General features: G+C 36.5%; 1 protein-coding gene across 1 annotated transcript in view; it reads left to right on the plus strand.

The window, feature by feature from the left end:
- Nucleotides 1–277: 277 nt before the first annotated feature.
- The window catches only part of Syt10 (synaptotagmin 10), a 104,436-nt gene continuing 77,886 nt past the window's right edge, over nucleotides 278–26,827 (plus strand). Inside the window, exon 1 of the mRNA XM_010629776.2 lies at nucleotides 278–604. Coding sequence (XP_010628078.1) covers nucleotides 278–604 — 327 coding nt within the window. The remainder of the gene's footprint in view (nucleotides 605–26,827) is intronic.

Genomic DNA, 26,827 nt, shown 5'->3' on the forward strand with positions numbered 1-26,827 from the left:
TCGTGCAGATTGTTAGTTATAACTCCTGTGCTTTGTAGATCTCCAGAATTTATTTATCTTGCATAACTGAAACATTGTACTTATTTGTTATCATTTTCTCATTTCCTGCCTCCTCTCCCAGGCCATTGTTCACATGTGTGGACCTGTAGGACATATGTCATGTTAAATAAGACAGCCACAGGAATTTAAATACTATATGATCTCACCTATAAAAAATATAAAGGGTCAAAATAATAGAATCAGGTAATAGTGAGGAGAGGAATGTGAAGACATAAACATGCCAGTGCCCTGTCTCCTGCCATATGATGAGCTGTGCTGCGTTGAGACTCTGGCAGCAAGAAGGCCATCTCTAGATTTACCCCCTCTACCTTCTATGTTCAGAACTGTGAATCAAAAGAAAACTGTTTCCTTTATGACTGTCCCAGGCTTTGATATTGTATTGTTAGCAAAAGAAAATGGACTTTTCCAGAAAATTGGTGGCAAGAGTGAAATTGCTGCTATTACCTATTTTGGAGAGTTGATGGGGCCCAACCTCATCTATCTATGTAGAGGGAAGAAGGAACTGAGACAGAGATTTGGACTGGCAATTGCTACAGACTTTCAGGTCAGCACAGAACTACCAAGCTATCAGCTCCAGCTTCAGCTTTCTATCTAAGAAAGAAAAAATAGGAGGTAGATCCAATGATTCAGTTTTTTTAGGGTTACCCATGGAACTAGTCTGACTTGTCCCAGAGCACAGAAGGAACTTGGATATAAGGAAAGTGTATTGAACTAGTACAAAGGCTTGAGGTCCACAGAGGCTCTCTGGTAAAACTTGCTGATTGATGGAAGCTTTTCTCACAAAAGTTCAGTCAGTGAAGACTACAAAAGTTTGTTGCTTTGATCAAAGTGCAGTGAATTGAGGAAAACAATCACACAAAGGTGCTTAAAAGAAGAAACAAATCTTCAGGAATTGACCTGAATTAAACAAAGTTATATGATTTACTCAATAAGATATTAAAATTATAAAAAAGATGATCACCATCTTGACTGAGATCAGAGAACAATGCTTGAACAGATTATTAACTTCAAAAAATAGATATAAGATATAAAACTACTTAGAAACCATGTACTTCAACATAACTGAAAATATCACTACAGCAATTTAGCAGAAGACTAGAAGAGGTAAGAGAAAATATTAGAATCAAAGACAAGCCAATGGAAAAAATTTTAAAGTTTAAATGATTTTCAGGCTACAATCAAATGGATCAATATATGAATTATGGGACTATCAGAGAAAAAATAGTGAAATAAAGGACCAGAAAACTTATGCAAAGAAATTATATCTCCAGCTTCCCAAGTCTAGAAAAGAAAAAGTACATACAGACCAAACAATCCCAAAGACTAACAAAAAATGAAGTTAAAAAAAAAAACAACTACTCTAAAAAACCTTATAACAAATTGTCAAGAATACAAAAGAAATCAATAGGTAAAAAGAGCTTACTTACAACAACATATAGGCTATGAAAGACAATTGGTTTCACAGTAAAACTAAACTAAAGTAATTATAGACATTACATTGCAAAGAAGTCTAATGAAACTGTATTAAAAAGAGTGAAACTGTCTTCCTATATGACTAGGACCTAATAGTCATATCCTTTTCTGGTACTGTTCATCCATTGTGTTAAGCAGATGATTGATCTTCATTGGCCCAGTGATACAGCTGAATTAAAGCATAACTGGCAGAGTTTTAAAGGGCAGTGTGAACTGGTGGGATGAACTTATGGATTTATAGAAACTCAAAGTACACAACTGCTTTCTTCATCCCATTGACTCTACCCCATCGTACTTTTGTTAAAGAATGACCACAAATAAGATTTACTAAGTCTCTTAGTTGTCAAACAGTATAAAAATATTGAAAGCTTTCCTGTTCCTGATACAAAATATCTGATACATACAACGTAAAGGAGAAGAGGTTTAATTTGGCTTACAGTTTCAGAAGGTTCAGTCCATTGTCAAATATCAGCTGTCTCAAGGACAGAAACATCATGGTAGAAAGGCACGGTGGAGTTAAGGTGCCTAGTTCATGGCAGCTAGGAAGAAGGGCAGGGGAAAGTACCAATGAAAGACATAATTTCCAAAGGCAAATTTCCAGTAACCAGCCTCCAGCTGGGTCTCACCTCCTAAAAGCTCATTCAGCTCCAAACACCAGTAGGTTAATCCACTGATAACTACACTGCCCCCACAGTCCAATTTCCATCCCAGAAGTCTCTTACTCTATTCAAATTGACAATATGACAATTAAGCTTAAATTTAGTTGTGGAAGGAATTGGTAAATGACATGTACAGAGAAGCAGAATGGAAGTAAAATAATAAAAAGTTTATTTTGTTGACAAAAGGTTCATCTCACTAAGAGCAGTGCCAGTGATCAACTCCCACTGAGTTATAGCTCCTACTTTTATAGATTCATAGCTATGGTAGTTTATAGATATGATCTCATTCAGGTGGTTGCATTTCATTTCCTCAGTTCACATTAACCATGTACAAATTACAGTAACAAGACAGTTAACTTTAACTCAGACATAACAATTCCTTGTAGTTGGGGAGTTTACCTTAAGATTCATCTCGCTAGCTATTCTAGTGCACAAGAAGGGGGTGTTTGAGATCAGGGATGAGGCCAGATGTCCCATTTTATGGTCAAAGCATCTGGTGTATGTTAACTTTGAACTAAACAAAGCAGATTGCTGTTAGACACAGCAGAAGTCATTTTACATTTTCCTAACATTTTGTAGGTTTTAGATTATTTACAAAAGTTATCTTATCAATTTCACAGTAGAACTACATAACCGTGGATTGGGCATTTTCTACATTCCAGATATTGATCTGACTGAGACATTTTGGGTAACAAAAATCATAATTATTATAGCATCTATCCCTCACAGGACAAACTGCTGATCTTTTTAGAAACAATACAGTTAATCTGCTCCAAATGTCTGGTTCAACTTCTTTACATATGGTGTTATATTGAAGATGGTCTTCTTGTCCACATTCAAAAGTTGATTGCCTTGGCAAATGGATTTACATCATGTTGGGTCCCAACATAATCTACAACTTGTCTACTGATGGTCTTTCCATTCATGTGACTGTCATATCAAATACAGAATAACTAATGATGAAGTCTGGTTAAATTCAATTAATTCTGTGATTCTGTCTACTTTGTCACTCAATACATCTTCCAAATGATGTGTAATCTCATTACAACCATATGCAAAGAAGTTCATTTGTAAATTAGCTTAAGCTTGTAAAATGAATATAATTTTAGCATAGAAAAATTATATATACAGTAAAATAATAATAAAAATGCCTTATAGAAGTCTATTTTATATATGAGAGTATCATAATTTAATCATTTAATGACTGTTAATACAGGCATGATAAACTATCTCCTGTTCTCAGGCTTATCATGACTAAATTGTACCATAACTATAGTCCTGCATTCACCTAAGATTTAAGGCAATGTTGTCAATTGTTTCAGTAGTCTGATGCAATGTATTAAGATGAATTTGGTATTTATGTATATATTTCAGTACTGGTAAGACCCAAACACATGCTTCACCTTGGCTACTGTTTATTTCACAAAAGAACTAGTTATTTGGATATAAGTTTTACAGTTTCCTAAGTGGTCTTACATAGGAATTATAAATTATATCTATCTGGTCAAGGTACACAGACATATAAAGCAAAATGTGATTATATGCTCTGGGAAATGATACATTTTACAGTTTTACATTAAGAAACAGTTTTTTATTGGGTATAATATGGACAAGTGGGTCCTTCCCAGGCTCTTACTGTCCTGTTGAAAGAACTGGACTGAGTAATTGATGAATGTGAAAGTTTAATGTTTAACGCTTTTGTAGTCAGGGTTTGCAATATAACAGATACAATACAGGACACATCATTTATTTTATAATATTCATCCAAAAAGTCAAATGCAGAAAAGTTCAAGAGATCTTTCCACACACCAGAGACCTGAAGAATCCAGCCAAGGGCCTGGATCCCATGGCAATGTCCCACACCATTCCAGCTGAAGGCCAAGAGCCCACAGCAATGTCTCAGTCTAGTCCATATCAAGGATCTGCACTGAGAAGTCCTAAAGGCCAGCAGTGGAAGCTAGAAATCATTACCATTCATTGCTTTTAAAATTAGGAACTGGCACAGAGAAAGTAAATAATTTACTGAAAGCCAGAAAACATACATAAAATGTAGCATTTAAGTCAGGAAGTCTGATTCCATAATTTTGTCATTATATTTATATTGACTTTAATATTAGAGCCAGCAACTTTGATGTATTCTTTACTAATCTAATAATTGTTAATCTTTGTGGATTTTCTTTGAGATAATTACATTTCAGGCTAATAATGAATTCTTCCTTTTCTTTTCACACTTTGTATTTTTTTTTCTTCTCTTGTGGTGATATCTAATGGCTCCATTACAATATTAAGTAAAAGTGGTAAAAACAGATTTTCTTGGCTCATTCTAAATTTTAAATGTCTTGTTTTTTCATGAAAGTTTATTTCTACTCATTGCTTGCTAAGAATTTGTATTTAAAGCATGAGTCCCTATTGATTTGTTAGTGTGTGCATGTTCAAAAACTACATATTGAGGAACTATCTTGGGAAAATATTAGTACACAAAACAAAATATGTATGATGCATAAGTTATTATTCAATTATTTTTTCATGTGCTAGATAGCTATGAGTACCACAGTCTATAAATGAGTTCAGTAAGGTCAAGAGAGCAGTGTCCACTGAGGAAGGAAAATTGGAAAACCTCATTAACAAAGGTAGAAGGACTGGTAGGAGCTGAAGGAGTGAGCCACACAGCTCACTTAGGTATACAGGAGAAGGGAATCCTAGGCACTGAACAGCTGGGGCAAAGGCTCTGACCCAGTGGCAAGGAGTAGGGAGGAAACAAGCATGTTGCAAAGACATGAGTAAGGGTAAGGTGGATTGATTGGACATGAAGCAGAAAGACTTTCAGGGTATGTAACATTCTTTTTTCTATTTCTTAGACTGGATAATTTCATTTGATATATCTTCTTCATGTTTTTCTGGGATATTTTCCCTTCAGCTCAGATTTTCTATTGACTCACTTTAGTAAATTTTATATTTCAGCTACTATATTTTATTTTCAGATGCCATAATCCCTTTTTTTCCTTATTATAATTTGTGTGGCTTTATTGAAACTTTCTATTTGGTGAAATACCAAACACCAGAGTTGCTTTATAATTCTGAGCATATTTAAGATTGTTGATGTGAAATCTTTCCACAGCAAATCTAATATCTGTGCTTTCTCAGAGAAAATTTCTCTTAATTTCTCCCAATAATGGATCATTCTTAACTTTTTCTTGAAAAAGACATTTTGAGGGAGGGATGGAGGGAAAGGGGGAAAAAAGTTGAGGTAGGACAAGTGATATTCCAAAGGTGTTTGTAGATAGGCTCAGGCTGGAGGCACATCTTTAATTGCTCAGCCAAGCTATTTACAACTCTGACTTACCCTTCACTTTCTGCTTTCTCTGGAGCTATAGACCAACCCACAGTGAAAGCATAAGGTCTTTCAAACTCTTTTCTGAGCATACATCCTGACTTGGACATTGAATAGCTTTCTAGATTCCCATTATAAACAGGAGCTTTTCAAAAAAACCCTTAGTCCTGAAAACTGCTTCACTTGTACATCAAAGTGAATTTCCCCAAAAGAAGTAATGGAAACTCATATGATTAATCCCCAACCCAAAAAATGTTCATATAAAAATGATTAAAATACTATAATGTAATAAATAAAATACAAAACATCAAGAAAAATTTTAAAAAATTAATCTACACTTAATTTGATAACCTTCCTGGCTAGTGTAAGGGAGATAAAAGAGAGAGGGGCTATTGTGTAGGACAACTCTCAGTATCACTATCAGAATCACTTTGGGGCAACTCACTTTATGATCCCCCTTCTGTCTCTTACACAGAAGCTTTTTTTTCCCCTCAATAAATTTTTCCTACTCTTAACCTCCATTGTTCCTAGAATTCATTCTTTGATTTTAGAGAACACAAACTCCATTTCAGATATCTAGCAGGTTTGGGAGCTACATCTCTTGCACCTTTATCATTTTGGATGTCTTCCACTGACAGAGATAAGAGTTTTCTTTCATAGGTTCTAACTTTGGTATTTTTGCTTCCTAGATCATAACTTGTTTCATGGACTGTCATTTGTTTCATAAATTCTGGCCTTTGTTTCAGTTTTTGTTTCAAAAGTGTCTTAATTTTAAGTTGTGTGTTTTAAATGTTGGCAAATTTCTTGTTTTTCTCATGCATTATGCTTTGTTAAAATTATGTTTTATTCTTGTTTTGTATGTGTTGCATTTGGACTTAGTTGCTTAAATATGCTGTAAAATTATGAAATCATCTCAGATAAAGACAGTTCATGCTTTTGTCTGTCCCTTATAGAAGCGTAAGCAAAAGGCGGTTACTTTGCAAAATAATAAATTGCCTTTGGGCAGCTGCCACTCTCAAAGCAGAGGATGGTTTTTGCCAGTTGCCCTTTGGAGAATCCCCATTCCTGTTGATGCCAATGGCGGGAGAAATGTTGCCCAAATAGGCAATTGAGTTCCTTTCAGAGACAGATCTTGGATTGCTTGGAACTGGTGGAAACTGAGTTGACAACTGAGGGGTCGTGGCTAGGGCTACTCTATTAGATACTCAGAGGTCCCTCAGAAGAAATTAGCTCCCAACTGCCCATCCAGGTAATCAACAGAAAATCTCTACATCTGTACTACATGGAGGAGTCCTATCTGTACTCCTCCATGAGGTGAAAGCGGACTCTTCCAGTGATCATCAGGTATCCTTTGTCTCTGAGGGATTTGAAATGATGCTATCAGAGCCCTTTCTTAAGCCTCCATTAAGAGTTGAGCTACAACATGTATCCATTTTCCTATGAATGAATCTATTTTCTCGTTCTTTATGGCTGAGTAATATTCCATATTGAAGATATACTCCTAAGTGAAATAAATAAGACACACATTTGTAAATACTGAATAGTTTCCCTGGTGTGAATAACCTGCAATAATACAGAAGATCCTAATAAGATTACTGACATTTAGAAATGGGAAGAAAGGAGCTAAAGGTGCAGGGAAGGTGGGATGGGTAGGGGAAGGGTAATAAGGGAAAAGAAAAAAAATGTGAGATAATGAAAAGATGGAAATAAAGTGGTTGTGTATGGGGAGGGGAGAAGGGGGTGAAGGGAGGGCAGGGGTAAGGGGAAAAAATGAGAATCAAGACTTGTCATGTAGAGGTAGAAGATCCCAACAATGAATGTAACTGTACTGTATCCCTAAAATGTACCAATAAACTCAATTAAAGCTGAAAAAAAAGAGTTGAGCTACAGGTTTGGACTACTTTCTCTACTACTGCTAAGACAGACCTCTAGAAAAATATAAAAAACAAATATTTCATACATTAAAAACTTCCTGAACCTTCTCCCCCAGCCCTCCTAGTTATGGTCTTCATCAGTTATGTGTGTAGGGAAAAAAAAATGCCTTTTCCCATAGGTTATAGACTTTGGAACATTGACTGTGGACATATAAAATGCTATATGGTGATTTTTTGGATGTTTAACCTGCTTGAGCTTTATTTGGGCTTTTTCTCTCTGCTAGTGAGTTCAAAATTCCCCTTAAACTTTTCTCCTACTTACTGGGAGTTCACTTGAGAATCTCTTTATTTTAATGAATCAAACTCCTCCTCCTTCCAGAAAGTCAGACTAAGACAACTTGCAACAACTGTTTTGTCTAACACTAGAGAAAATAGCAATCAGCAACTTGCATTTGTGTTTTTACATAATAACTATAATATGTGAATATTTTGGTCAGCCTTTCTCTTCCTTCATGCATGCAGGTAAGAAATCAATAAAGGTGCCTTTCCTAATGTGGATTGTGGCTACCAGGAAGACCTATGAGTTTCAAATACTTAGTGAATTTAAAATGGACCTTAAAGGAGTAGCCTTGTCTTGCTACTATTAAAAGTTGCCTACATGACTGGATAGACAACAGAAATGTCTCAGAGCTTTCTCTAGGGCCCAGGGTGGAATTTCTCATTTACCATCTCTGGAGGTGATCTCTTCTTCAGGAAAAGTACCCTAATTTGATTGACATATTTTCCTCTCTCTCTTTCAAGTAATTAGAAAGCAGTGGTTTTAATCTCTTCATTTGCTAGCAATACTTCCTTCTCTAAACATGACTGTTATAGCTGAAGTCAACTGTAACTTGTGCTTTGATAGTAGTTACTGGAGTAAGGATATAAGCTACCTGAGGAAGATAAGATTATATGCTGGTAAAGAGTAGATAGTCCAGTCTGGTTTTATTTTCTGGGTCTCTCTCAAGATGGTAGCTACCTACCCTGGAGTGGAATAAACTTGGGGGATGCCCTAGAGGGCACAGGAATCAAGCAGAGACTTATGGGATGCCATATTTGTTTATCTTGTTTCAGGTTAGGAACTCCATATCTGAACCTCACACTTCTTTGGAAAGTATTAAGGGGCAATTTAGTATTTCTTTATGCCTACCTCTTAAAGCCAAGTACACAGAAAAAAGTATTATGATGTGATCTCACAATTAGAATTATACTGTAAAAGAGAGAAAATGGTCAAAATTCATCGTATGTTAAGATTTTCTTTACAGTAAGAATTCTTGCTTGTGTTCAAGTGTAAATACAATGGGAGACACCCTCACCCTTAAGACATTCAGTACCCATAATCAGTAATTATAATTACTGATTGCAAGTACTGAGGATACTCCTCGTCCTTTAGAACCTGAGAACAAAGTTTCCAAGACAACTTTAAACATTGACCACCAGATGCTGAGGATGGAGTGTCTAGGCCAGTCATAATTCAAACTTCCATGAGGCTATATCATCCTTAGCTAAGTTGTTCAAGCCCCTCAAAGACAATATCTCTTGTAGGAAGCAAATGGCAAATATGGGACTATCTGTATTCATGTGTCTTTTCCTCAGTGATCTAAGACATATTAAATTAGACAATAAAATTTTGGATGACCCTGATATGTACATTGAGGTCTTTAGAGAACTTACTCAGATCTATAGACTAGATTAAAAAGATGTAATATTGCTCTTAAATCAAATATTAGTTTTTAGTGAGAGAAAAGTAGTATTACATTTAGAGACAAATATTATCTTAATTTTGGAAGCTGAAAAGACAGCATCCAGGGGAATAACTGGTTTCTACTGGAAAAGAAGCAGTTCCTATACAAGATCCCTACTAGCCTGCCAATCAGATATAGGAGATTAAAATAGAAGACATTTCCAGGCATGTATTCTTAAAAGTCTAAGAAACATGAGAACTAATCCCTTTAGTTATCTTAAATTGTCAACTCTTTATCAGAAAGAGACAATGACATTCCTAAATCTTGATTTGATAAAAGGAAATACTATAGCTTTTCCCAAGTCAGTCTTGCAATATGCAGATGGTACAGTGTTATATACCCCCTCAGAAGAGCTTTCTAGCCAGGACACCTGTGTTCTGCTGAATTTTCTAACAGACAGAGGTTACAATCTTTCTAGGTCTAGGACACAACTTTTCAGCCTTGAGATAAAATACTTAGGCTTTATTATATCTAAGGGAACCCAAAGACTGGGGTAAGAAAGAATTAAGCCAATTATTTCCTTTCCACAGCACAGGACCCTAAAACAGCTAAGGTAATTCCTAGAAATTACAGGCTTTTGTCACCTTTAGAAAGCAGGATATTAGATTCCATGACTCCTCTATCAGCTTATAGAGAAACCCCAAAAGAGCTATATTTTAACATAGGAATCTTATTCCCAGACTGCACTTCAGAAGCTCAAACAAGCACTTGTGAGTGCCTGCCTACAGGACACTGTTTCAGTTTATGTGTTAGTAAAAAGTGAGACATGGCTTTGGGAGTGTTTTTACAAGATCAGGGACCTGCTCAACACCCTGTATGGTAATTAATCATAAATTAGATATTATAGATTCAGAGTAATTCATTAAAAGGATAAGTCCTAAACAATATAGTTAAAACACTTTCATCCTCTTTCAAGTGACAAAAAGAAGCCATTCAGGTAGGTTCTTTGATTACTGGTTTAAATTTCTACTTGGCAATGCAACTGGAGTCAGTCATAACCTTTGTCTCTAGAGATATGTTTTGCTAAGGATTGAAGATCCATTCTGGAAAAACTCCCAATCTTAATTGTCCTTCTACATTTGAGATGGTTAAGATTTAGTTCTTGTGACATACTTAAAGGCACTCTTCTGTTCCTTCTCCAGTGCCCTGCTCCTGAGAAATAACACAGTTCTCAACAGTGTTTGGTTCAAGCTTCTTCCCTCCTCTGTGGCTCCTGGATTTCAAAACAAAGCTTTCAGAATGGTGAGTTTCCCTTTCCTAGAACACTTCCAGAGTAAAACTGACCTTCACTTATCTGTGGGCCACATAGAAAGCTGGTCTAGGCTTAGTCTAGAAACTCTTGAAGACTGAATGTAAGTTTTAGTCCAGGCTTATCTGTTTTTTAGCCCTCAGGTGAAATTAGAGAATAATAAGAACAACTGACCCAGCTCTGGCCACTTCCTTCTTCCCTCACTGCATGGAATTCATATTAGCTCCAAAGAGGGTCACCTTGTCTCTTCTACATGCAAACCTGGCCTGAGTGGACCCCCACTGGAGATAGTTAAAATTATCCTTTAGAGGGAACAATTACATGTGGCTATCAAACAACTGGCTATAAAAGCAACCATGAGAAGCCTGTGTAGCTTATTCCAGTCAGATAAACTGTCAGCATAGTTTGAAGTGGGGAGCAGAGGGGAGTGTGAAGGGAGGGTGGGAACAAGGGGAAAAAATGAGAACCAAGACCTGGCATGTAAAGGTACAAGATCTCAGTAATGAATCTAACTGTACTGTCTACATATAATGTACCAATAAATTAAAATTTTTAAAAAACTGTCAGCATAGTTTGAAGTGGGGAGCAGAGGGGAGTGTGAAGGGAGGGTGGGAACAAGGGGAAAAAATGAGAACCAAGACCTGGCATGTAAAGGTACAAGATCTCAGTAATGAATCTAACTGTACTGTCTACATATAATGTACCAATAAATTAAAATTTTTAAAAAACTGTCAGCATAGAGCCCATTTTAAAAACTTTTGCTTTCACAGGTGAAGATATTTATTCCTTTAGATTCTTATTACAGAAGATCTCTGTTAATTGATTTACAGAGTTCTGACTAGTCTTTTTTATACTTACAAACCCAAAAATTATAAAAGTTATTATAATTCAACATGGCCAAATACATCTGAGTGTACTCTGGTTTGTAAACAAGTTGCCTTATGTGTGTGTCTATCTGTTCAACATTTGTTACAATTTGTTACAAAATGTACAGATGTTTTGTTTGAATTTTTTTCTTTTCTTTTGGCATTTTGGATTTTTTAAGGTGTTTGCCTCTAACTCAGATTGGTTTATAGATAAATGTCACTAAAGACATGCTTCCCCGATGTTGCCAGATGATCCAAATAATATCAATTGGTGTTATAAATACAGTACAGGTTGTTGTATGTAGACTTAGGAATCTTTCATTGGTCAAAAATAATGTGTTAATTGTTATGATATGGCCTTCATAGGTCATCTAAAAATTTGTTAAGATAATTAAATATCAACTCGGGCTTAGGAAAACCACTGGACAAGACTCCTCTTGGTAAATAAAGGGGCAGCTGCCTGGAAAATTTTATTCCAGCATTTGTTCACAAAGGGGACCCCGATAATTTCCTTAGCCTTGTGGGAAATATATTGCTTAATATATTATTGTGATATGCATAAATTGGTCATAGTTGAATGGCTAAGTTTCCTTTGGAAAAACAATAAGGTTTTATTTTTTAAAGTGCTCTTGGTACAAAACAAATTAAAGGACAAAGGGTTTCATTTAACTGATACTGATTATTATTTCATGGTGTATATATTCATGCCTTCTGGGTGTACAAGTCTTCTAGGATATTTATGGTAATGATCTTTTGACTCAGGAATCTGCCTTTCTCTTGTACTCCAGCTACTTATGATAAAAGTTACATGTCAAGCATGCATGAGATAACTATAAATAGTTTTCTTAAAAATGTATGTGATGTACACTTTATGTGTCACCATGCTTAGGGATGCTCAGTCACCAAACAGTTGAAACAATGCTACACACTAAAATTAGAGGTTAGGCATTATGAACTACTAAGGTACAGTTGTAGGCCAATATGTATATTCTCTTTAGATGGCATCCTACTAAAGGATAACAAATAAGAGTTTTCTTTATGTTATTTAATGTCTGTGATCAGATGGAGGTGTTTGAATGAAGGACTATTTCATGCTAAAATGAATGTATAAGTGTCACAAAGAAAATGTTATCATGATTGTCATGCTAAAATACTATGTATGGCTCTTCATCTTAAATTTATCTATAATATATAACTGTTGTCTGTTAACATTCTACAGGGATTCAACTACTAGAACAACCATGGTTGATAAGAAATAACAGCTCCTCTAATTTTGCTTTATACTTCAAAGTACTTAAAGTCGAAACAAAATTACAATAGATAAACTCACTGGTCCTACTGTACTACTAATGTCACTGATCTTCTCTTCTCAGTATTCAACAAATGAAGTTTGGAGATTAAAACTAGAAAGGTAACTGAGCTCTGAGTACAGCCAATATTTTGGCTCTGGACCCTCAAGGTCTACAAGATCTAGGACACAAAGGTGCCTTACCTACAGGATCCTACATCTTTGGTAAGTCACTCAACCTCCTGAGCAGGGAGATTGCTAAGCACCAGGGGACAAATATACTGTATGCCAAAGGAGGGTCACCATGAGGAAAAAGTCTCCAACACTTTCACTGAAGCCAACATGGTCAAGCAAGGCAATGACCCATCCTGACAGTTGACACTGACAGAGGAGCTGAGAGTCTCTATGTATGGTTCCAAAATAATGCCTGAAGAGACTTAACTGACCTTGAGGATTGCAAGAGGTTCATATTGATTGACACAGGTCTCACTTTGACTTGGTCAAACACCCAGAAGAAAAGAATAACTGAAAGAGGTATAAAAATAATGTCATAGCAGCACAGCTTGTAATAGCTAAAACTTGGAAACAGCCTATTTGCTCATCAGATGGAAACTGGATAAAGAATATGTGGTTTTTCTATAAAATGGAATTTTACTCAGCCATAAAGAATGAGAAAATAGATTCATTTATAGGAAAATGGATACATATTGAAGATATACTCCTAAGTGAAATAAATAAGGCACACATGTGTAAATACCAAATAGTTTCTCTGGTGTGAATAATCTGCAATAATACAGAAGATCCTAATAAGATTACTGACATTGAGAAATGGGAAGAAAGGAGCTAAAGGTGTAGGGAAGATGGGATGGGTAGGGGAAGGGTAAAAAGGGAAAGAAATGTGAGATAAAGAAAAGATGGAAATAAAGTGGTTGTAGATGAGGAGGGGAGGAGGAGGTGAAGGGAGGGCAGGGGTAAGGGGAAAAAATGAGAACCAAGACTTGTCATGTAGAGATACAATATCCCAACAATGAATGTAAATGTACTGTATCCCTAAAATGTACCAATAAACTCAATTAAAGCTGAAAAAAATAATAATGTCATAGTAATAAGGCTAGATATAAAAAGGGACTCCAGTCACTGACCCCTTCTGGCAGTTTCCAGCTGTACCAGTAGCTGATCCTGGTTATGGATCATTAGGAAAAACTATGCTAAAATCTATAAGAGCTTAGCTAAAGTTTTATATTTCTTAGTGAAATTTGTTCTTCAAATTGTCTCTTACAGCTAAAACTAGAGAGACTTGTGACAAAGTATCAGGCTTATAGATAACATCTATAAATGAAAGAATCTAAGACCAACAGGTTCAATCACTATTTCAATTTCTAAGTGTGACTTTCTCCCCAACCTGCATTTTCATTCTAGTGTTCATGCTTAAGATTATACATATTCTAATTTCTTAAGTTTTGTTTTTTCTTGCCTAGAGGCTTCCAAACTCCACGCAGTCATACAAATGGAACCAATGACAAATATGCTAGACTTCTTTTACTTAGATCAACCTGATCGAACTTGTAAATAGCTCATAACTGCTAAACTCTACATCATGATTACTATATTGGATTTTGAAGTCCCCTGAACCTTCTCCATATCCTCTTTGTCGGGTATTCATAGCAATCCTGTTGCCCTTATAATTTGGCCCATTCATTCTGAAGTGTTTCTTTGGCTTTGTCTCCTCCAGACTTAAAAGCTATGCAGCTACCAAAATGACAATGTCTGATGCCTATTGAAGACCTTTAGATAGACTCTCTGTAGAGTAACAAACTGCTGATCACAACTATGATCTGCTTCATTTGGAAATAGCCAGAGCTGTCTTTGCCTTTTGCCCCCTCACAGAACCTAGGTGTACTTCTTCAAGGGGGGAATATTGCAGAAAGGTAAATTAATTAGATGTCTTGTAAGCAGTTAGACAGAGCTACCCTCAAGTAGCCAGTCCTCAAGGAGCCAACACAGCAAGAAGCCAACATGGTGGACAATCAAGACACAATGAAGGCCAGAATTTTAAAAAGAGATAAACTAATATACACTTGTGCATCTCCTGAAAATAAATAGCAGTGATTGATAGTCTAAATGGGTTTCAATCTCCTGGTTGGGGGCCCAAGGTCTTAATCCAGCCTTTCCTGGAAATATCTCTTACCCCCACCCTTATTGATAATCCTTGTACTCTCCCTACATGACTTGTTCCCCAATTTGAACCCCATTTAATCAATATTTCCTGGGTGACTGTACTTGTAATCCTCTTGGTTGGTTATGGTTTTGCCCCACCTCATGCCCACCTTGTAATTTTCCATTGGGTCTTACAGTTTTTTCCCACTCTGTACCTGCCTCACCACTGGGCTTTGCTGTATAAACATCTTTGAAAAAGGGGTGGGTAGGCAACCCACTGTCTGATCCCCCTTCTGTCTCTCTTAGACAGAAGCTTTCTTTCCTTCAATGCATTTTTTCTATTCTTAAAAAAAAAAAACACTGCTATTATTGGCTTAATGGAATTTTTTGTGCAACTTTAATAAGGAACCTATACTGACACTTACTTTTTCTCCTTTTGAGGATTTCACAGAAATATTATATTGCATTATCATTAAACAGTCATCACTTGCATTGCTATAACCTTATTTTAATGGTCCTTGTCTACAAAATTTTACAGTTTCCCATATTTTGCACATCTCCCTAATCTCGGTGAAGGATTCCTCTGCCTTTTTTCCCTTCTCCTCTGCAGACAGGATCTCCATAGCCTCCTGCTTTTAGACAATTAGTAAGATTGAGAGAGAAAGAGAGAGACAGAGAGAGAGAGAGAGAGAGAGAGAGAGAAGCACCACTGGCTCAGTTGTGGTCATGTGACTTTTGACATTACATACTACTCATGTTTCAAGATATCATTCATTTATCAAGTTAAATTTTATTAGAAATATTTTTTCATCTTGTGGAATGCTCACAGAACAAATTACTAATAATCCAAGGTTTTAGTATATTTGTTTTGCTTCCTCAGGGACCATTTCACCTTTTTCACTTATAAATTAGGATGTCCTGTATGAATGGACATATTACTGTATGTTAGCCACCCTCCCCACCCATGACACAAGATTAAAGGCTACAGATCAGTGATGAAGAACTAAGTGACAAAACTGCACCGCAGAACCCACATTTTATGCCGAAGTGCCAACACTGCAATTAAACCTGATGTTCAGCTGCTGGGGCAACTTGGTTTATGTGCCAGCAGAGAAGGTTCTGGGTGACTGCTATGGCATTTGTGCCATAAGTTCACCAGCACTGTTATAGATTAGCAAATTACACAGGTTTCCACCTCCCAATATTGTAGATAACTAAGTTAATTAGAAATATTATGGTCAGTCAGGTAAAGTTGGCCCCTCAAAGAAGTTACTGGTCAGGCTTCAAGAAAGAGGAATGACTACACCCACATACTTCCCTTAGGGATGAACAGTAGCAATTGGATATTATAAATAGGCAAGAATCACCTTGGATGGGGGACTAAAACTCCCTATCCGATTCCTTCCCAGAAAATTCTGTTCCTTCTATATATGCATGCTACATGACTTGCTTCCCATTTGACCCCCATTTAATCAATATTACCTAAGGGACTCTACTTTTAATCTTATTAGGTGACTATAGTTTGTCCCATCTTGGGCCCACCTCACCTTATGGCTTTGCTCAGTTAAACACCCTTAAAAGCAGAGTTGGGGGACAAGCAACTTTCCAGGCCCCCTTTTGTCTCTTTTAGACAGCAACTATCTTTCTCTCAATAATTTATTCCTAGAATTCATTCTTTGATTTTAGATAACACAAACTTGGTGTTTCAGATATCTAACAGCTTGGGAGTTATAATATTTCCCTTATATTTCTTAGAGGTCCATAGATCATACTCCTTATATCATTTGTAGAACTTTCACCCAGATAATTGGGTGGAGGTAAGAGTTTGCTTTGTTCCATAAATTCTGGATCATGCTTAGGTAATCAAAAATTGTCATTCTTGTTTGTTGACTGCATATGCTTTAAGTCCTTAGGCTTTGTCTTTGTAAATTGCTTAGGCCTCGTTCCTTATGATGTGTTTTCTTTTGTTAGAATGATGGTAAATTTAATTTGGGAACATAGGAAGATATAAAAGAAAGTAACATTTTACATTTTATTCCCGTCTTTGTACATGTCGTATTTGGACTTGCTGGCAGACCTGATTGACTTGTTAAACAGAGCTAGGGAAATTGTATTTGAAGGCACCCTAGTAGAATTTGATATAAAAATTCTGCAAAATGGGTTTTTTTTTGTGAAATCTAGCTTATATTTAAGAAATATACATGCCTAACAATAAATCATAGAATCCCATTCACCAGCTAAAAGATGATAGGTCAGTAGATGTTCTTCAGACTTAGGAGACATATTTCATGGGGACAGTCTGGCCCAGTCTTTCTCCATACTCTACAGAACATGTTGAGCTTGTTCTGCCTCAGTTTCCTTTCTGGTCTGATCTTCTGCTGGTGAGGAGGCAGTCTTAGCTCTTGAGATTCCCCATTGTCAACTTTCTAGGCTAAGAGTGATGACTGAGGAGCAAGTTGTCTCAATAACTCAACATGAGCATGAGAGGAAGACTTCCTTTTCTGGTCTCGTTTCTTAACATTTCCTGCCACGTTACACTTTCCTTATAGAGGCATATAAAATTAGAGAAGGGAAGAATCTCTAAAACTGCCCTAACTTTTTCAAACTAAGGACCTTTTTGTTGAGCCCATAGAAAAAATGAGCCTTTGTTAATGATGAAGACAGGGAAGTCATCTTAGATGAGGAACACATTTAGTTTAAAAGAGAACTCCAACCATATCTCCCACCCCCCAGTCTGGGTTTCATCATTTATGCGTGTAGGGGAGGAAAATACCTTTGCTAAGAAGTTTTTCATTTTTTAAAACCTTTACTGTAAATTGGTAAAATGCTATGTAATGATTTGGGGGTGGTAGAAAACTTACACTTTTATTTGGACTTTTCCTCTCTGCTATGAGTTAGAAACTCCCCCTAAACTTTTCTTTAACTCACTGGAAGTTAACTTTAGAACCATCTTGTAGTAAGACCATCCCTCCCTTCAGGAAGTTAGGCTCAAGCAACTTGTAACCAGAGTTTTGCCTTTCATAGAAGAAAAACAGCAATCAGCTAGAAAAATTACGCCTGTTTTTTTTTTTTAATATTCCAACTAGAATAAAAAGGGATTTTCACCAGCCTTTCTCTTCTTTTCATTGCATGTAAAAAATTGATAGATGTATTGTGGTTGCTAGGCAATGAGTACAAATTTAACCTGTAAGTTTCAAAGACATAAAAATTTTAGATTAAATCTTGAATAAAGTTCATTCTTGTCTTGGTTCTAGGGAAGGTTGCCTAAGTGATCAGGAAGATATCACAGGTGCCTTGGAGGCTTCTTCCTGGGAGAAATTCCACCAAGCCATTTGTTTACTGTTAACGGTGCTCCCGTTTACAAGATGCCCTTTGATCTATCCACCTCAATCTCTGTTAAGGAATTAGAAAGCAATGGTTTCTAAATTTTAGCTATTATAAACTGTGCCACTATAAACAATGAATGTAACTGTACTGTATCCCTAAAATGTACCAATAAGCTCAGTTTAAAAAAAATTTTTTTAAAGAAAGTAATGGTTTAGATCTCTTGATTATTGGTTTTGCTAACAATGCTTTGTTTTTTAACACATGGTCAATAGGCTGAAGTCAACTGTCATTTGTGCTTTGGGAATACCAGCAGGGGTAAGATCATGAGTTTCCTGGGAAGATTAGATTGTGTGGGGTGGATAGTTCAACCTGATTTATATTATGGATTTCTCTCCAGATGTCAGCCACCTGTCTTGGAGTGGAATCTACTTGGGGGACACCTTGAGTTTTCAGACCTCAATTAGAAATTAGAAGGGTGCCAATTCTTTCTCTATATTTCAGCATGGGAAGCTCAATACATTATCAAAACCTCTTACTCTTTTGGAATCCTTACATACTGAAGAAGAGCAGCTTAGTATTCTTCTGCACCCACACATGGCCTGCATATCCTCTAGAGAAAAAATGGAATGCAGAGGGAAGTCGTGGTTATGATGCTATTCACAATTAGAATTATATTCACAATTGGAATTATATTGTAAGAGAGAAAAAAATGGTCATAATTGCCTTATGTTCATATCTTCTTTGCTTTAAGAGGTAATCCTTATCTGTGTTCAAACTGTAAATGTAAACCACAGTAAAACCAGACACCTGGCCCTATGGGCCACTATGGCATTCACTACCTCTGAGCATGGGGCTACTCTTCTATTTCCCACAAGCCTTGGGCTATAACTTGGATGTTTTTCCCCCAACACACTCCTTTTAATTATGCCTATCAGTCCAGTTCCCCTCCTGAGGAAAGCTAATTTATCTTTTTAAATACTATAGTTTTTCCCAAATCACAGTCTTGACCAAGTCACCTAGATGATATACTGCTATGTGCCCCCTCAGAAGCCAAGGCACCCATGCTCTACTGAATTTTCTAGAGTTATAAGGTTTCTAGATCTAAGACACATCTTTGCAGCCTCACGGTAAAATATTTGAGCCTTATTATATCTAAGAAAATCCAAAGACTGGGGGAAGAAAGAATTAAAACAATTAATCTCCTGTCTGGTCTGCAGGCCAGTAGGAATCTTGTGTGGGAACTACTTCAGCTCTGGTAGAACTGGCTGTTCCTCATGCTGTTTTCTGGCCTTCTAAAATTAACAAGATACTATTCATCTCTAAATGTAATGGTACCTTATATTACTGTTTGTACCTCATTAGAAGTCAATGTTTGATTTAAGATAAACATTATATCTTTCTAGTCTGGTTCGTAGGTTTGAATGAGTTCCCTAAAGACAACAATGTACTTATCAGAGTTACCTGAAAACTTTCTTAGATCTTTGATCTGTTTAAGGTCACTGAGAAAAAATGACACATGGACACAAGCATGCCTGAATTTACTATGTAATCCCAGTAAAAGATATTGTTCTTAAGGGGTTTGAACAAAATTAGCTCTGGATCGATCTAGTCTATTAGACCAATTATGGCTGGCTTAGAAAGCTCATCCTTAGACTCTAAATGGTAAGGAGGAGGGAATCTCAGACTCCAAAGGGCAAATGGGGAAAGCCTTAAATTTGGTAATAATAGGGAAGGCTTTGAATAGGGTTGTCTTGGAAATCTTGTCCTTGGGTTCTAAAAGGCAAGGGTGGGAAACCTCAGTGACAGGATCTACAGGTGTTTGGTTTTCCTGTGGCTTACATTTATATTTTGAACACAGATGAGGATCATTTCTAATGTAAAGAGAGTCTGAACATATGGCAATTCTGACCATTTTTTCTCTTTCTTACAATACAATTCTAGTTGTGAAATAATATTATGATCAATAGTTTCCTCTACATTTTATTTTGGCATAGGGAATAGGCAGGCAATGCATGGATATAGAAAAATATTAAACCACTCTGTCTGAGTATGGGAGGGTTGAACATTTTCTAATGTTTAAGATTACATTTTAGGGCCAAGGATTTAGCTCAGTGGTTCTGCCACCTGCCTCACAAGTGCAAGGACACAAGTTCGATCCCTGGTACAAAAAAAAAAAAAAAAAAAAAAAAAGAAAAAGAAAAAAAAAAAAAAAAAAAAAAAAAAGAAAAGAAAAAGAAAGAAAGAAAGAAAGAAAAGAAAAAGAAAAAAGAATATATTTTAAAATAGTAAAGAGGTTCTGATATTGAGTTCCCCATCTGAAACAAGAGAAAAAATCAGTGCCCTTCTAAATTTTTACTTGATTTTTGAGCCCTAAAGGCACCCCCCAAGTTGATTTCACTCCCGAGTGGGTAGCTGCCATCTGGAGAAAGACCCAGAAGATAAATTGGACTGGACTGTACTCCTTTCTACCAGCACACCTTCTTATCTGCCCAGGAAACTGCTCTTCTTACTTCTGTAGGTATTCTTAAAGCACAAGTTACAATCGATTTCAGCTATAACAATCATGTTTGAAGAAGGAAGCGTTGCTAGCAAAACTAATAATCAACAGATCTAAACCACTGTTTCCTATCTTTGAAAGAGGGTGAGGAAAATAGATCAATCAGCAAATTGGAGCACTTTTAAGCCTCTAAGACATTATCTGAGTCTTTATCTGAGATGATTTCATAAAAAGACCCATTTTATAGCATTTTAAAATTTGCCTACAGTTACTATTAAAGTATTCTAGGTGGTGCTTTAATACTATTCTTAACAAGTCAAAGGAGGAGTAAATTTAGCAACAGGAAATTTAGCTACAAATTTAAATGTAACATAGAAATTTACCATTATTTCAACAACAGACAATGTATCATAATAGAAACAAGTAATTGACAAAATTTTAAGACATAAGGCCTAAATTTTAAGACAATTTTTATTACCAGTGAGCCACAATCCAGAAACAAAAGCCAGAATCTACACAGCAAAAGCTAGAATCTATGAAATAAACAAACAAAAAAACTTACTTCTGCCTAATTATCTTGGTGGGACCTCCAAATTATATAGGGCATATGATATATGGAATTCTACTTAATATAAGGGAAATATTATAACTCTTAACCTGATAGATATCTGAAATGCTGAATTTGTGTTCTCTAAAACTGAAGAATGAATTTAGGAATGATGGAGGTTACAAGTAGGAAGAATTTATTGTCTAAGAGAGACAGAAGAGGGACCCAGAAGCAAAGCCGTGATGTGAAGCAGGTACAAAGTGGGGCAAAATTATATGCAACTAATAAGAACCAATTAAAAATCATAAGGTAAGTATGAAGTGAGACAAAACTATTGTCCAATAATAAGATTACACGTATAGTCACTTAGGTAATACTGATAAAATCAGGTTCAAATGGGGAAGCAAGCATGCATGGAATGAACAAGTATTTCTGAAAAGGGATGGGCTAAGGACCTTTTCTGGGAAGGATTGGTTAGGTCTTGATCCCTCAGCTAGGTGACTGAAACCTATTTATAATATCAATTACCAAATTAACACTATTTCTCCATAGGGAAGTATGTAGGTGTAACCATTCTGCTTTTTTTGAAGTCTGACCTTCAGTGAATGTGTCTCTAGCCATAGTTGTCTTCTTCATCAACTCCCACAAGGGCTTGGCCTCACCTAACTGCTTATAATATATCTGATTAACTTAACTGTCCACAATATTATCTTCAATTATTCTAAAGTGGAATCAGGGAGCTTTTGATAGGAAAAATTAGATTTGTTGTCAGATCAGGATGCAAAAAATGCCAGCCATTAACCCTCATGCCCCCTGTGAACTCTCTCAGGGGTCTGTTCTCACTTTACAGAGCATCCTTCTTTTAATACTTTTAATAAATGTGAAACCTCACCACCTTTTCCCATTGTCTCAACCAATTCTTCAGGACAGGAAGAACCTGGAAAGAATCTCTAGGACCCCACAGCACTCCAGGACCCTAGCAATAGTCGTATCAGTTGGTCTTTGTGTTGCTTTTTAGTGTTATATATTTATGAGAGCTGCTCTGTTTTATGACTTTTCCTTGGGGAGAAATGGCCTAAATAAGTTTTTAAAAAAGAAGAAAAACAAACAAAAAAAAAACACTATGGGTTGTTTTGCTATTGTACTAAAGACATGTGTATCAATAGGATGAAACCTTCAGCAGTACCTTTTTAAAAGGAATTATTTATGCATTCACACACTAAGAACAGTTATCCTCAAACAATGTTCCAAGTAATGAAGACATTGATAAAAGGGCAATTTAATAACATCAGTAACTGATGGCCTCATTGTGAGGACTGTATTGATCCATTTGCCTCCAAAAACAAATCTTTCACAGTATTCATCTGTTTGTGCTTTATTACTGTTTACAAAATTTTCCTTGTTTGCTAAGTATTTTTGTATACCAATCATTCAAATCTTGCTCTTTATATTTTAGTTTTCAGATTTGTTTATGCACTTCATAAAAGCACTTTCTGTTGTTAATTAAAAATTAATTATGGAACTACTACACTAGATTAATAATGTTTCTTCCTAAAACATTAATAACTACTACATAATATTTTTTCCTAAAACCTAAAGCATGCCCCCGCACCACTAGTCAATATTTAGATGGCAGTGGGCTAGAAGCTTATCTTTCATATGTAAATCAACCAAGTCTCAAGGAACCCTTTATTGTCACAGACAAAACTAGTATTTACTCTGCCACAAATCATTGTAGGTCCAAGTGCTAAGCACCTGCAAACCACCTCTGTAACCCTAAATGTGCTGGGATAATTCACACTATCCATCCCTACAGTTTGTTTTGCCTTGCTTTTCCCAACAAGACTCTGATTTGGAGTTTGCACTCACTCTTTCCTTCTGCTTCTTGATGAAAACTTGGAACTTCCTTGGTAGTAAATCCCTTCCTAGTCCTGTGAGTATAACAGACTTCCATCCCAGCCCTCCTCTTATTTCCTTTGAGAGCCACATTGCCTTTCCACACTACATGCAACATTTACTTTCTTAGGACACACAGTGCAAGACATCTAAAATTACAAAAAAGTGGGGTGGGAGGCTGCAGATCTACGGATAATGTCTCAAAGAAGGCTTACAAAGGACAAGTTGCTTAGAGACACTGAAAGACTAGATTTCACCTAAAAAATATTTGCATGTGAAAGTAAGAGGTACAAAAGGAAGGACAAATTAAACATTTTTTTTTGAATTGGTAACCAATATTACATAACAAAAAAGAGTTTGAGCTGCTTAAATATTTAATTTTTCTATTTCTACTTTACTTATTCATACTGAATGCTAGAATAACGATGAGAACATTAATGTAGATAAGAACAGATATTTTAAAAATATTTTAGTGCATAAACTACTACTATAAAAAACACAGAATAAATTAATCCATTCCACTATGCTCTCAGTTTTCCTACAGAGTACCCTGCAAATATCTATGTGTCTACTTTTGTTTTTACCTTTTACCAATCTACAGTAGGTTTATCCTTTTTTTTTTTTCCAAATCAGAACAGGACAAGTTAGGTTTTCTTCGGTGAGTACAACTCAACAATAATATTCTCAGAGTCCCAAGAGTTTAGTGTGTGAGAAGAGTGCACAGGCACATAGACAAGTACTGCACATGTAACTATGATGGGATTGTGTCTCAGGAGGATAACAGTTCTGGTAGGTGATGATTACAAAGGTTTCCAGTTCTGAGGATCTTCAGTCAGGAAGAACAACTCTCTGGTGAGAATTTACATGAAACACCCATAACACATGTCCACATCTGAAGCATTCCCCTCAGAGAGATTGTGCTGAGGCTCCCACTCATTCATTCACACATTTGGCAAATCGTTTTGGAGTTTTTATTGCACGCAAGCACAAGTAAAAAGTTATCATCTTCATGGTGTTGATACTGTGAGAGAGAAACACAGCCAACAATCAGTGTGATGAGTAAGTCTGACTGTGTCAACCGAATTTTTGTGAGGCTCCCAGGAGACTGGTGGAGCACATGGCTGCATCCCTCATGGAGATCCCATGTCGGGTACTGTATCTGGTCCCTCACCTTTTCCTCTCCAGTACTGCTTCCCCTCCTCAGTGAATCCTTTGCTCCAAAATCCTCTTTCACCATGACGTTCCTGCCTTGGAACCAGCAGACCACAGATTTCCCTGAAACTGCATCAAATGGAATCTCTCTTCCTTTAAATTGTGGGTATTGGGTATCATGTCCTAGAAATAAGAAAGCTGACTGATACAATCAGCAAATATTTTAAGACTGTACAGGGCTGAGGATGTAGCCCAGTGGTACAGCAACATGAAAAATAAAAACAGGAGAAAAAAATTATAACTTCTGAGAGTCATAACGCATTAAAAATTTCAGATTCGGGTTAATTTAAATTTGGGGATTAGGGAATGAACCTGCATAAGACAAAATGTTTACATAATGCAACTTTCAGGAACAGACATCTGAACTGTGATGAGACAGAATTATAAGAGGCAGCCATATTAAGACTAGGGCAGGATTCCTTGCCAGTGAAGGCAGGGCTCCAACACACACATTACACTTTAGTTCAAATCTGGGGCTCTAGAACAATGATCTGTGGCAGACAGCAGAGAAAAAAAAGACAGGGATTAAGAAAGGAAGTTAGGAAGAAAGTACAATATATGATTGTCCTGCAATTTTAATCACTTACAAATATACATCACTTTTTCCCCAAGATATCAAAATCTGCAAATGCCCAAATGTCTTATATGAAAGGGCAAAGAATTTGGATATAATCAACAGAGATCCTCCCTTATACTTTTAAAAGATCTTATTTACTCTTAGTGTATACTGCAACATAAAAGTAAAAATATGGACTAACAGATTAAGGAGGTTTATGAAATCCCTCTGTAAAAGGACAGAAAGATAAAGCAGGAAAGTTAAAGCAGAGATCACAAGAAGCAAGACAATTCTAGATCCAATGTATGTTTTCTTTACATAGTTTAGAAAAGATGTCATTTTATAAGGAAAAGATCTCTCTTATACATTTTTCCCCTCATTTTTGATGCGGTCTCTTCCTTACTCCTAAGGCAGATGGTACAATTGGAGGGGATGGGGCTACTCCCCTCTACTCACTGAGTGACCACTTCCCTCCACTCACCTGGACCTGGGCAATGCCTCAGGGTCAACCCCTGCCTCCCATCACCACCCTTGTCCTAAGGCTTAGTACACAGAGATAGAGACACGAAAAACAAGGACCCCTGCCTCAAGGGTCCTACCCTCAAAATTCCAAACCAGGACACATTTCACACCAGAACCTCCTGCATGACCTGCCTGGCACTAAATGAAGTTCAGTGTATATGGACTGCATTTTACACATCCAATTATAACAGTTATAATATGAACTATGAGTAATCACATAATAGATGTGGCTGACATGACTCAGCATGTGGTCAGTCATTCTCTGGAAGACCCCAGTGGAAAGCACCATACAACCAGTGCAACATTTTAACCCCTCTACACATGCTGCCATTTTCCTTTCCCTAGCTGCAACCCTCTCCCTCACTCCCAGCATACCATCACCCTAATAAACCGGGTTGCTGTTTCCTTATCACTGCATGCCACATCCAATTCTTTGTTTGTCCCACACAGGACCCTAGGAGCCCACCCTGAATCCCCACCACCCACAGTAACACTCTTTCTCTTCTCCCCCAGAATGACACAGTATTGATTACACCTTTACAGGATAAAATGCTTATCAAATGTCTGTAGAGAGTATTCCTAATGAGAGAGACTTTGGTAAAACCATACAGAATTCACTCAGAGGTAATTTGGGAAGGACGCATGTGTTAAGGAAAGAGGATCTGAAGAGTTTCACGAACATGCTGCATCTCAGAGGCAATTCTGAACACCTGAAAATTGTTTTGAATAGCTCTGTGTGAATCATAGTATCTCCATAAATCTTTGTACAAGTATAACCTTTTTGGGGTTACACTTCTAATTAAAGTCTGTATCTTTTCCAGACTCATCAGCAAAGAAAGAAAGAGCAGTCATATAACTGGTAAGAGCCAGCATCTCTGGCACACCAAGCTCAAAATTAGTGGTGCCAAAGATAATGAACACATAATGTCAAGGTGGTGGAGTGTCGTCACAAGGGAACGGTCTCCTGCTGCTGTACACATGTTGAAGTGAAGACCATTTTTTTAAAAACAAATGTCAAAGTTGAAACAGGTGTTTTTAATCCCATAAAACTTTTTACAGAATGCTCCACTGCAGTATTTCCAATGCCTTATATTCTGCCCTAAGAAAATATTGGGAAAAGTAATTGTTTCATGATAGGGATGATATGATTGTATTGCCCTCTGTTGTAACAGTCAGTGTTATGGTTATTCAACTGGATCAGAATCTGGCTATTCTCTTTTTAACATTTTAGGAAGGTTTATTTTAGCGTACTTCCTAAGACAGCTAGTTATTCTTTTTATTCACACCAGTGCCTTATATAAGCTTTATTTCCAGCTTAGGTTCACACCTGAGAATGTGAGTGGAAAGTTATTCCTCTTATTATCAGTAAATGTGTCTCACTAATAATATTTTGAAATTCATGATTACATTTTAATTTTATACCTGCAACTGAACATTAAAAGTTAACATGTCTATTAAAAACTAACTTAAATTGTTTTCCTTCTAGGAAATAGATCTTTTCACCTCTCAGAAAACTGGATGTAATATTA

This window comes from Fukomys damarensis, unplaced genomic scaffold (genome assembly GCF_012274545.1).
Source record: "Fukomys damarensis isolate Sample0158 unplaced genomic scaffold, DMR_v1.0_HiC HiC_scaffold_15, whole genome shotgun sequence".
Taxonomy (NCBI): domain Eukaryota; kingdom Metazoa; phylum Chordata; class Mammalia; order Rodentia; family Bathyergidae; genus Fukomys; species Fukomys damarensis.